General features: G+C 40.1%; 1 protein-coding gene across 6 annotated transcripts; it reads right to left on the bottom strand.

The window, feature by feature from the left end:
- Positions 1-1,190: 1,190 nt before the first annotated feature.
- Positions 1,191-12,373, bottom strand: LOC106673609 (GRB10-interacting GYF protein 2-like). 6 transcript variants are annotated; one of them, XM_014405781.2, is made up of 17 exons: positions 12,273-12,362; positions 12,074-12,201; positions 11,719-11,760; positions 11,534-11,539; positions 9,861-10,065; positions 9,361-9,793; positions 9,220-9,301; positions 9,062-9,164; positions 8,708-9,002; positions 8,214-8,650; positions 8,040-8,144; positions 6,707-7,060; positions 6,516-6,646; positions 3,958-4,224; positions 3,184-3,887; positions 2,238-2,446; positions 1,191-1,631 (listed from the first exon to the last, which is right to left on the bottom strand). In XM_014405781.2, the coding sequence occupies exons 3-17, from the start codon at positions 11,748-11,750 to the stop codon at positions 1,506-1,508; spliced, it is 3,489 nt and encodes a 1,162-aa protein (XP_014261267.1). In that variant the 5' UTR covers positions 11,751-11,760; positions 12,074-12,201; positions 12,273-12,362; the 3' UTR covers positions 1,191-1,505. The 6 variants fall into 6 exon arrangements, with proteins under 6 accessions (XP_014261267.1, XP_014261266.1, XP_024083431.1 ...); XM_014405780.2 differs by having other exon boundaries at positions 12,074-12,373; XM_024227663.1 differs by lacking the exon at positions 11,534-11,539 and having other exon boundaries at positions 9,861-10,080; positions 12,273-12,363.
- Positions 12,374-12,861: the final 488 nt, after the last annotated feature.

Genomic DNA, 12,861 nt, shown 5'->3' with positions numbered 1-12,861 from the left:
CCGAACTAGTTCAATAGAACAAACTGATCAGCAATGGTCGACAGAAGAGAGATGGGTAGTGGATCATAAAATAAATAGTTGAAAAAAAAAAAAACCAACTTACCTGTGAGTGAACTATAGTTCTTTTTCCAATCCTATATTAAGTTAAAACCCGCTCGTCTGAACTAGTTCAGTGTACTGAACTGATCAGCATGGGTTGACAGAAGGGAGTCGGGTAGTAGTTCATAAAAGAAATAGTTAAAAAAAAGCTATTCCAAAAAACGAACTATTTCAACTTCCTTACTTATGAGTGAACTATAGTCCTTTTACAATCCTGTATTAAATTAAAAACCATTCTTAAAAATCGTCACAGGTTTACGAACTGACAAGCAAGAAGAGAGATGGTTAGTTCAAGAACGGGCTAGTTAAACGAGCCTTTCCTGAAAAAGAACTATATCGGAAAGTTTTTTTTTTTCTTATTCTATTATGTATTAAAAGTAAAACCCACTTTTAATAACCGTAACAGGTTTTTTTTTATTCTTCAAAAAGCAGTTACTACCTATCCCATCACTGGCTCACTAAACCAGTCCCAAAATGAACTATTCCTCAAAAAGAATGCCTTTTTCTCATCTCTATTATTTAAGTGAACCAGCTCACATTACTGATCCGTTTATTCCCATGAAATAAATAATATATAATAAATAAAGAAAAATAAATACTTAACTTGTACGCGTACCAACTTCGCATGTCCTTTTATTCTCATAAAAAGATCGGAATGATTCACCTCCCTGAGGAACATCATTTACCTTATATCACCTCTTTCAATTTTCCCTTTAAATATTAAAAAAAAGTTAATTCAGTCAGTGCCATGTCTTGGGTCCTTGCAAGGTGCAAGTAGGCATGACAACTTTTAAACATCAGATGGTCAAGAGCATAACTGAACCCTTTCAGTGTCTGAAACAGTAAGGGAAAAGGATCGGCCATCCAAGTCTGACACAGGGACACCCTCTGTGCCAAAACCCAAGAGTTGTCCCAATTGTTACATTCGGTCAGAGTGCTCCTTGACAGGAAGCAAGCTGGCATGACACCTTATAAAACAACAGTTGGCCAGGTACCGATTGATACGTAAAGGAAAAGCCTGTCTGGCACACAAGGGAAGCTAAACCAAATATATAGAGAAAATCAATATTTCTTGTGAAAAAAAAGCAGACTCAAAATGTTTTTCTTATTTTATTTTCAACATTAGAGAGGCAACCACGCGTGCAGGCGGTAAAATGGCCTGCATAAACATCTGATACGTACGCACCAAACACACATAAACGTACAATTCACATCGTACGCATATCATATAAAATCTCTCGTTATATTTTTTATATATATATTTTTTTTTAAATTTCTCTCATTTATTTTTTTATTTTGAATATAGAATTTTTTGTTTAAATATTTTTTTTTAAGTTTTAAAGAAAAAAAAACTTTCATTATTATTATTAGGGTTTTTATGTACAGCGACGTAGCGGTCCGCCGGCTCAGACATCGTTTGGGTACTCCCTGTCGCCGACGTTGATCCTGTCCGGGGCCGAAGTCGTACTGAAGCCGAGGATGCGGGTGTCGACCTTCTGCATCTTGTTTTTCTTCGCCTTTTTGTTCTTGCTCTGGAACAGAACATGCGCCGATAGTATACCGAGCGGCGTTACACAACTTACTGGGGTAGGGGGTGATTTAATTGATTTATTTGAAACATCTCTCTTTTCTCAGCGTATAGATAGGTTTCCTTTTTACATATTTTTTTACAAGGACGAGGAGTACGATGTGTAGGACTGATAAAACTCGCTTTTTTATCCAAAAAATTAACGCTTTATTAAAAAAAGTAATAATAATAACTATAGCTAATAATCGTACATTTCGTTTAAAAAAAAGTCTCATCCATTCATCGGATATCACATTGACAATATAATTTATTATTGTTTTAAAGCGTAGTCATTATATAGATAGAATATAATAATTTATAAAACAGACAAAAAAATTAATTAATTAATTATTATTAATATCGAATGAAGAGCCAATTTTCAAATAAAAAATGGTGTCTCGAGTCCAACAATACATTAATAATAACACGTCTAGGGAAAAGAGAGATCTTTTAATTAATTAATTAATTTTATGAACAGGAATTAAAATAAAAATAAATAAATTACTGACTAGACTTAATGTAGATTTTTAAAAAATTTATTTTCGTGTCACCAGAGCTTGTATCGGTTTACCTTGACCTGCTGGAAGTCCTCTTTGGACGAGGAGGACGACTGGACGCTGGATTTGGCCGTTTGCTGTCCGCCAGCGAGCCGGTTCCGCCTTTCGACGAACTGCCTCGCAAACTCCTTCGCTTCCTTCTCATCATCAAGGTACTCCTGGACGTACTCTTGGACCTCGGACGCAGATTCGACGTCGCGCAGGAAGCTCACGAACGTCGGTACTGGGGCACAAGAGAAAATAATAAGGTCAGATTTTTCTGATCTAACAATATAACCATTAAATAACCTAAAAAAAGTAAAACCACTCATAACCCAACTGAGGACATTATGGTATAAAATCAGTTTGTAACCGTCAAATATCTTGCAACATTCATAACACACTTTGGTATCCAAGTTCAATTTTTTCTTCATAACATAACCATTAAATAACCTAAAAAAAGAAAAACCACTCATAACCCAACTGAGGACATTATGGTATAAAATCAGTTTGTAACCGTCAAATATCTTGCAACATTCATAACACACTTTGGTATCCAAGTTCAATTTTTTCTTCATAACATAACCATGGAATTTCCTACCAAAAATAAAATTCTATTAGAACACAGCTGAAGCCTCCCAGGTGTCCATCTGATGTTAACCACCAACCTGTCCACATCCATGAGCACACTTCATTTACACACTCTACTGACATATTCTCATACAATTCCCCCATAGCATAACCATTACATAACCTACCAAAAGAAACTACTATTATAACACTGCTGAAGCCTTCCAGGCATCCATATGATTTTAAGCATATTTAAACTCCAACTGTTCCAAACAGCAACTGAAGCCTTCACAGAGGTAGCCACAGCCTTCAGGTTGTAACCATAAAATAACCTGATACTGTATGAACCACTCTCATACAACATACTTTACAGGCATTAATTGGATCATATAACTATAACTATCGACTTACTGTCAACTGTGGATTGTATGTTGGCGAGGGCGGAGGTGCACCACTGCGTAAACTCGTCGTAATGGCAGTTGTTGAATAGTTTGAGGACACCGACTTCCTCACGTTTTGCCTTCGATTTCGTCTCCTTGCCCTGAGGGACGGTGCCTATCGGCTGCGAAGGCGATGAGACGTTACGCTGCGCCTGGCTCGGCGGAGCGATCGAAGGCGATGGTAGCTTAGCCGGGTTGCCAATCTGCTCCCAGAATCCGCTGCCACCTAGGTTGCCAGCGGACGAGCCCCCGCCTGTGTTCTGCCAAACCGAGCCGGGCGCCATGAGCCCCGACCCCCATGTTAGCCCCTGTGACCAGCTGCCCAATGTCTGCGGGACGCTGCTTGCCTTTTCCTTTTCCCTTTCCTGTTTTTCCTTTTCAATCTTCATGAGCTGTTCGAGCTGCTCGGCCTGTATGTCGGCGAGCGACTCGACAGTGAGATGGCGTTGCACCTCAGTCCATTTGAGATGCATGAAAGAGTTCTTTTGCGACTCCATCTGCTGCTGTTGTTGTTGTTGCTGCTGAAGGCCGCGCAGCATCTGCTGTTGTTCACGTTCGCTCCTTTGTATCTCGAGAAGGGAGGTGTTTGAAGCTGCGGGTGGACACCACTGCGACCTCTGAACCTTTGCCATGACATCAGCCGCAGCTTTCTTTTTCGCCTCTTCTGCTTCTTTCCTGTTGAAATAAAAAATGTTATATATATATTAAAAAAAAAAAAAAAATCAAATTCAAAGATTGTACACACTTTTTACGCTCCTCCTCTCTCAGTCTATCTCTCTCCTTTTTCTCCTCTTCCTGTTTTCTCTTCTCCTCGTCCTTTTTACGCTTTTCCTCGCCTTTGCGCTGCCTTTCAACTTCGGCGCGCCTCGACGCTTCCTGCTTCCTTCTTATGTCCTCCTCTTCCTGTTGCTGCCTCCTCGAAAGCTCCTCTGCCTCTCTCATTGCAAGCGTGTTGATGTGTTTCTTCTCCTCTTCGGCTGCCTCCTGCTGCCTTTTCGCCTCTTCGTGTTTTCTGGAAAAAAAAAATGGGTTAAAAGATAACCAATTGGGCCACATAACCTATTAACACAACTAAAAAAAGCCACATATAACCCTGACATAAGACACATAAAATCACCCAAACCTACTTGAGATAAACACTTTCTCACAAGAAGCAACCTAATGAAAACCAAAGTATAACCTACTGAAATAAAACGTAATAAGACTGAAACCGATGTTTAACTTACTGATATACATCAAAACTGTACTATGCTGTGATAAATGCTTAAATATAGTGCATAAGGGCGCTGACACACGGAGCGGTTTTGTTTTCTCTCAGTTATTAAATGTATCCTATTGCAGTGCATATAAGCGTTGAACGTCGCAAGGTTTTGCAGTTTGTTTAATAAGTCCTGTTTAATAAATATATTGTTCTGTAACTGTATGTAACTTCGTGTATTAGTTACAGCCTTACAGACTATTCCCCCATGTAGTACTTTTTTTTTGGAACTGGCTACAAAGTGAAATCTCACAGTTATCTACACACTACGTCTCGTTCGGTTTTCTTTTCTCTATGAAGTTTTGAAAAATAGTCTTTAAAAATAAATATTTAAGTTGATTTATATTTAACTGGGATCTCGGGTAGCCGAGTAGGCGTGTCAGACTCTCGGCTTAGATCCTGCAGTTGTAGGTTCGATTCCCGTTTCACTCCCCCCAACAAAAAAAAATCAATCCTCTCTGATCAATAAAAGTAAAGTAATTCCTGTTCAGAGTCAAGCAAGGTTTAAACTACTTTTCATTTTTCATACTATAATTTAAAAGGCACAGAGCTGGGATTTGAACGAGGTCCCCTTCCTCCTCCAGATAATATTCAAAACAAAATCTTTATTAAACTAGTTACTACCATGTATCACCGACAGTCATACGCATACTTTGTACCCGTAAAGCTGTAGAAATCATTTAATTATAAGGTGATGTACTTTCAAGTAGTTGTAAAGTTAAAAGAGGCCCTGGAGGAAGGTGAGTTCGTTTTAAAAACGGTTGTGTTACTGTACAGCACCGTACAATCTGTAAATACTTAGATTTCCCCCCCCCCATTTTTAGTAGTGGTTAAGTATCAATATGTAAAGCTTAGGCGTCAGGAAGTTGAGAATTAGCTAAAATTCTATTATTTATTAATCTTATTGAACTGGCATTGGCCCATTCCCCATGGAGTTCCCATGGATGAAGAGATACTTCTGGTGTCTGTTGTACTATCGTTGGAAGAAGAGAATGGAGAAAAAACACAGGAGAATGTGGGTTCATCCAATTGTCGAGAAGAGAAGCGAAGCGAAAGAGGGCATTTTAAGAATTTGTTTTCAGAGATGAGGAAACACCCTGAAGAATGTTTTAACATTACCAGGTTGTAAATGGGCAGTTTTGACGAGTTACATAGTAAAATAAAATGCCGCATTACAAATTTTTTTCTCCACGTCTATTTTTTGCATCATAAAAGTAAATTAGAAGACTGACAAACGAACAACCCCTCAAGAAAGTGGGGAACAAACAAGAAAAACAGCTCAAATAAACGCCACGTGTGTCAGGGCTGATGCAATACTTGGGTACCACTCACCGCCTGGCGTTTTCAAAACCGACGCGTTGGGTCGTCTCCGCCACCGACCGACTCGGTTTGAAAACCGACAGGCGGTTACGACCGCTACGTCTGTCAGGTTAATGCAACAACAATGAACGACTCACCGCCTCGATTTTTCTCGCGATAAACGCTTCGGTCAAAACCGCTCCGTGTGTCATCGCCCTTACCTGACTTAAAACCATTTGGATGCACACATAACCTGATAGAAACACATGTATACCTAACTGATATGTAACATAACCTGACTGAAACCCATATATAACCTACTGAGAAGGCACATAACATGCCTTAAACCAAGTACATACTACTGAAACATGACATGACATAACGTGACCTGTATGACAACGCAACATACCATGAATGAAACCAAAATATAACCTACTGAGCTAGGCACATAACGCTTTCAACACACATACAGCATAATGAAATCTGACAATATCCTACTGAAATACAGGAAAGTAAGCCCATTTAGATGCTCAAGTAACCTGACTCAAACCAAGGTATAACTTACTAAGATCATACAACCTTATTAATACTGATGTATACTCAAGTTAGGTAACTTAACCTTTCTGAAACTGACTTTTAACCTTACACAAACACGACTGCACCTTAATACCCTATGTATAATCTGATGCACACAATAAACACACTGAATCAGAACATAAAATTCTCTTTACAAAACACTTCTTTACCTGAGCTCCTCTCTCATTCTTTCTTCTTCTGCTCTTAACTGTTCCTCTAAGACTTGTTGTTCTGTTTTAATCCCTTTCGGATTTAGATGATTCCATTGGTTCCAATTGATACCATTCCAAATTGATTCAGACTAGAATGAAGAAAAAAAAAATTAATTAAAAATAAATAAACAAAATCGAGTTTGCCTTACATTTGAATTGACTTGCATCTTGTTCTGATGTGTCGCTTGCATCTTTCTCAAGAGATTCTGTATAGCAGTCGAGTTGTTCTGAAGTGACTGAGGAGGGGGAGGAGGGGGCTGGTGGAAGTTGGCGCCGCCGAGGATTGACTCGATCGGTGCACCCTGCTGTGCAGCTGCGGCAGCTGCCTGCTGCTGTTCTGACTTGGCCTGTAGGCCACGGAGGAAATCACACACTGTCCTTGAAATCTCCTCTGTCGTACGAGGCGGCGGCGGCGGTTTGCCCATCGGTGGCTGGTGAGGCTGTTGGAATGGCTGAGTACCACCCCCTCCGGAAGACTGTGTCTGTTGCTGAGCATTCAGTGTCTACAAATTTTTGCTTGTCAATGTTTCAAACTACCAGAATGAAACAATGGTATAACCTGGTAAATATGAACATAGCCTAATTGTAACCTATGCTCAAATATGGTGGATAAACTGACTTAAACCAATGAGTAACCTCTTTATATAAATATAACCTGACACCCAAAATATAACCTTTTGAAGTTCCTTTCATAGGTATATCCCTATATTGACACACATTCAAAAAGATTGAAACCAGTGATGAGTAACTGACAAACACCCATAGCCTTTAAACTGTAACATACTTAGAAATAACCTGACTAAAACACAAGTATAACGTTCATTGATAACTATGTTAAACTGGCTGTTGATAATGAAAACCTTTCCTTCAAAATATAACCAAGGTAAAATTATAATTAAATAGTTCTAAAATATATGAGTATAACCTACCTAGATTCCCAAATAACCTGACTGAAACAAAAAATATAACCTTCTGAGAAGACATAAATGACACAAACTCAAAAATAGCCTACAAAAAACATTACAATGGAGTCCATTTAGTTGTACAAAGCCCAAGAATAGCCTACTCAAAAGTGCTATTGATGAGTAACCTACTTTTATTCCTGTAGAAAAAAAAAGAAAAAAAAGGTAGGCATTATCTTAGAAACCATTTCTGATAGACACATATATAAAAAGAACTATTCCGACATACTTACAAATGGGCTTTTTTCAAAAATACCGGCACCCTGAGGGTTTATATGGCCTCTGTGGTTGCGAACCTTCGAGGGGGGGGTAATATAACCTATCACTAACGTAGAAATAACCTTCACAAATGGTATACTACTTTGTTGCAATGGTAACAGGGTAAAAACCTTCTCTAAAGCATTTTAAATAAGTATCCTCATTAAAAATTACCTTGGGCGAAGGCAACCCAATTAGAAACCAATATTAACCTACTCTGATGCTAGCATAACCTGATTGTGACCTTGCAAATTTCACTCACTTGCTGCTGCTGCATTTGGGCAAGTAGTGCTCGAAGATTGTTGTTGTTAACGTGGTGTGGTGTCATTTGCTGCTGGAAAGGTGGATGAATGACCTGGTCCATCATCTATATTTTAGAGACAAATGATTAGCCATACTGGCAACTGAAAGGGGTTTAGAGGGGAGGGAGTCTTGCCTGGTGTTGCTGCGATTCAATCCACTCATGCGGTGGTTTCGTAGACATCCTCGCCGCCTGTTGTCGCATCATCATCAACCGGTACTGCTGTTGGTACTGGTTGAGCAGGTAGTGCTCCTTGGCCTGGTGGTTTGGTTGGTTCAGGCCCTCCTTGTTGAGCGGGTGGTTCTCGGGTAGGAATGGTATGTAACCCCAGTTGGCTATGAGGTCACCCAATGGGGCGTAGTGCGTATCGCACGCCCTACGTACAAGCAGGTTGAGCGAGAAGTAGCCTGTCTGGAACCACTCTGCCATCTCAGCGCAGCTGAACGGGCCTTGTATCTCACCCTGTGGGTCCCTGTAAAACCACTGTTTCCCCTTCTTCTCGTCCTCCTCGTCTTCCATGAGCTTCGCCAAATCGGCCGCAAGATCGTCGGTGATATGACCGATCGAATCGTCTTTTAAAAATAATTAATTAAAATAAATCGATTAAGATGGTAATAGTGAAAGTTTACCAAGATGTAAGTCAGGCTGGGCTTCTTTCTTCTGGCATGGCGAATTTTGCTTCGCTTGGTGGATGGGCGAAGGAGGCTGCTGCTGCATCGGTGGCATGTGCTGCACCTGAGGCGGCTGTGGTAGCATCTGAGCCTGGGGCTGGTGGTGTTGCGCCTGCATGGCCGACCCACCGGGGTCCGTGGTGCTAGACTCGTCTGGCTGCTGATCCCCGGGTGGTTCTTCTTCCGCCGCCGCGGCCTCCTCCTTGTCTGGCTGTTTCGGCTGAATCGGCTCGGCCTTTTTAAACACGTGTCTCTATCAGGAGAAAAAAAATTAATTTACAGGAGGGGGAGGGGAAAAAAAGATAGTCGTACTTCTTTCAATCTGTCGTCCTCATCTTCTAATGGCATCTCTGTCGATCTGAACGCTCCAGAAGAGTCAAAAGTCCCACCTCCTTCACTGTTCTTTTCCGTCGCCCTGTTTACCAAAATAAATTAATTATAAATTAATTAATATAAAACAAATTAATTACCATTCAGGAAGATGGGTGTTCCCTTTTGCATGAGAATTACCCATATCCCAATTATCTTCTTCGCGCCAACTTGTGTTCCTTCCTGATTCAAAACAATTAATTAGTAATACATGAATTTTTATTTTTAAAGGGCCTTCATACCGTAAGAATTTGCGCTTCCAGACCACTTGGGTGGCCGCCAGTCTTCCTCATCGCCGCCGCCACCCCTGGTCCTTCGCCAGTTCCCGTCGCTGTTCCTGTTCCCGCCGCCGCCTCGCCCCTCACCGCCGTTCCTGTCCGACCAGCTGTCTCGCCCCCTCTCCCTCTCGCTTTGTGATCGTTCGAATGGTCTGGTTGGCCTCTCGCCGTAACGTACAGCGCCCACATTGCCCGGTACAGGTTCGATGTCGTCGCCGTAGCCGCCGACCGGGTTACCGCCGGCTCCGGCTCCTCCTCCTCCCCTGCCGCTACTATAGTATGTGCTTCCACCCCTTCCTCTACCCCTACCACCGGCCCCCCTGAGGCCACCTCGTCCTTCCCCCTTACCAGGCGTCCTCGGCAGCATATCCGGATTTATACCTCTATTCCACATTCTCTGCGTTAAAACAAGAAATTAATACCTATAAAAAAAAAAAATATAAATAAATAAACAAAAATATTACAGTCTCCTCGTCGGTCATGGTGGTGAGCGTAAGAGGCGGTTGAGCTTTTTCGATATAAACTCCCTTCGGTACAAGGACCTTGAGAGAGTCGGGTGGCTGGAGGTTCGGCGAGAAGAGGGCAAGCATCTCCTCCTTCCCGTATCTGAAATCCGCCAGTTGATATCGCACCTGCGGCTGGACAGGTGTCTCCGAAAGGTTTCTTAGCCTGGAGGAGAAAAACCTAATTAAAGACGGTATAAAATATATGCGGTAGCAACAAGGAGTGGGAGAAACTGCCCTCCGGGTATTTAACGCAAAACGCACACGTTATGGCTATAACCATAAAACAACCTACTACAATAAAACCTTTTGAAATTATTACCCAACAGGATGATCTAAAGGCACAACTTTTTCAAAAGTGTGCAAGTGCGAGTAAACAGACAAAGACAACAGAGGGTTATTTGCCTGTTACAATCCAATTATGTACAGCACACATACAGGTTATTTCTTGGTTATCAAGTCATAAATGAGAATATTTATCAGCTGCATACAAGTGTGTGTATGTGTGTATTATATTTGTTGGTTTTAGCTAAATAATGACCAAGAAAGTAGGAAGAGAGTAAACTAAGTTAAATTGCATTACTTTACAACATGTTACATTAAAGGTACTTTAGTATTGCAATACTGTCATAAAATTAATTGTTTTCAAAAGAGATAGTTATTCGTGATAAAGACATTACAATCGTTATTGAGTTAACTATATTTAAAAGAATGACATTTATCATGATTGTGCTGAAATGATTTTGAGGTTTTTTTTTTCTTTCATAGGAAACTATATTTGAGGTTGATCATCACGAGTGGACAGATAGAAGGTGGTTAGAAGGAAATAACGTAAACAAACTTTTGCCGATTCTGGTTTGACAGATTTTTTAAATTTAATTTTTATAGAATGATTTATGATCAAACACCACGATTCCTTTTAGATTGTGGATAACAAGGGATTATCAACTTAACTTAATCTTTGATTATAACCGTTTCAAGAGAAAGAGTAACCATGTTGAAGCCTTTAGACACTGCAGATCAGAAGGCTTTGAAACGATTCACAATCAAACACCCTGTTTGTTAGCATTGGCCTTTAGCCATTTTGTATCAGTAGGTTTTGACACAATTCATGATCATACACCAGGATTATCATTGACGTTAATGTTTTTTTTTACATAAACGGATGAAATTCATCACCGGCAGGTTGTACTCCAAAATAAATAATAAACTGTGATTATAAATGATAGGATAACCGTTTATTAGGCTTTAGCCACTTTGTATCGGTAGGTTTTAGCATGATTCACGATCAAACGCCACATTGTTATCATTGACATTAATGATTTTTTTTAACGAACGTATGTAATTCATTACTGGCAGGTTGTACGCCTAAATAAATAATAATATATGACTATAATTGAATAAATGGTAGGATAACCGTTTATCAGGCCATACCACTTTGTATCAGTAGCTTTTGACATAATTGACGATCCCCATTCATGACCACCATCAGTCGCAATCGAAATGAAGTCGAATCAACCCTAATTTTATCCATGGCTTAAAACCATTACCGATCGAATTAATAACTTCAAAATTGATATAAAAAACAAGATAAAAATAAAAGGAGGATAAGTTGTAAAAAAAATACTACTCACGTCATCCTGTTTAGACCGGAGGGCAGTGGGGCTCCGCGCGAGTCCGGAGCATGAAAACGACATGCAAGAACATGATTTTTGAAAATGGAAAACAAAATAAATAGACAAATTGATGAGAAACAAAGAAAAAATAAAATAAATAAATAAAAAATGTTTGTTAATTTTTAACGCTCGTCTCGACTCACCATTCAGGTCCGAATTTCATCGACTCCGTCATCTTGGCCGATCTGTAAACAAAGAAAAAATTGAGAAAAAGATTTGATTTGAGATTTTTTGTTTTAAGGGGTTGTTTTTTAGGTTCTTCGTGGGTGGTTGATTTTTTAAAATATAAATCGATGATTTTTTTGGGGGAAGAATACAAGTTTTGTTTGGTTTCTTTTTAAGTCGGTTTTCCGTCAATGTTGGTTGGCACTGTGGGTCTTTTTTTGGTCTTAAAACCTTTTTTTTGTATTTCTTTAAACCTTTTTAAACAAAGAATCGGATTTTTTATGGTAATAAATAACTAGGTAAAAGATGATATTTACGTAAGGAAAAATGTACCTGAGAGTCGGCGGTAGTCGTGTCCCTTCGAAAAAAACACAAGGGGTTCTCAGGCGGGGGGAAATGGCTTTTCCCCTGGGTCTACTCGCTCGATTTTTCCCCCGGGTCAACAAATGTCCACGTTTATCCTTTTGAAAACGAGTCCGATTTTATTGACGGTTTAACGGCACACGGGGTCAACGTGACAGAAAAATCTCACCAAATTCCGTTCTAAGGGTTTTTTTTTCGGGTTGTCTTTCCTCTCTCACTTCTCGCTGATCCGGCCTGCCGTGTGGACGTCCGAATCCAATATGGCGTCGCTATACGTTCCCCGCACCGGGGCCACCGAAGGGGAAAAAAGCCGCCCCCTCTCCAAAGTTTCGCCCGCGAAAACCAACTCAAACCAAAAAGTAACGTTTTGTGAAATTAAAAACCAAATTGACAAAGAAAAACGGACAAATTTCAAAACCGAAATCCATCCTGGAAGGTCGCACGGGTGTGCCCCGACTTCAGCCAGTGCAAGAGAGCGGGAGGCAACACTGTCTAATACGTGTCACCGGGAAAACCGCCAAAATTTAAAACAGATTAAAAGGAGAAAACATTTTTAAACGTGGTAACACAGGCTTAAAAAAAACAACTGTAGCACACTGAAAGGAAAGACCGTTCTTTTTCTTTAATAATTCATTTGTGCTATGTACTTCGTTCATGAGCTGCACATCAGGTAATTCCTGAAAACTTTTAACACGCGATAAAAAAGGAAAATACTAGAAAAACACTAATAAAAACTACGCTTCACTATGAGCTATCGT

This window comes from Cimex lectularius, unplaced genomic scaffold (genome assembly GCF_000648675.2).
Source record: "Cimex lectularius strain Harlan isolate CLEC.00 unplaced genomic scaffold, Clec_2.1 scaffold252, whole genome shotgun sequence".
NCBI lineage: Eukaryota > Metazoa > Arthropoda > Insecta > Hemiptera > Cimicidae > Cimex > Cimex lectularius.
The sequence above is the reverse complement of the archived record's forward strand: the minus strand, read 5'-3'. Positions and strand labels throughout refer to the sequence as shown.

Coding starts and splice junctions, on each gene's coding strand:
- LOC106673609 (XM_014405778.1), bottom strand. Junction 9,165..9,219: donor AACACCCATCTTCCTGAATG/GTAATTAATTTG, acceptor TTTGGTAAACAG/GGCGACGGAAAAGAACAGTG. Junction 1,632..2,237: donor AGGACTTCCAGCAGGTCAAG/GTAAACCGATAC, acceptor GTTCTGTTCCAG/AGCAAGAACAAAAAGGCGAA.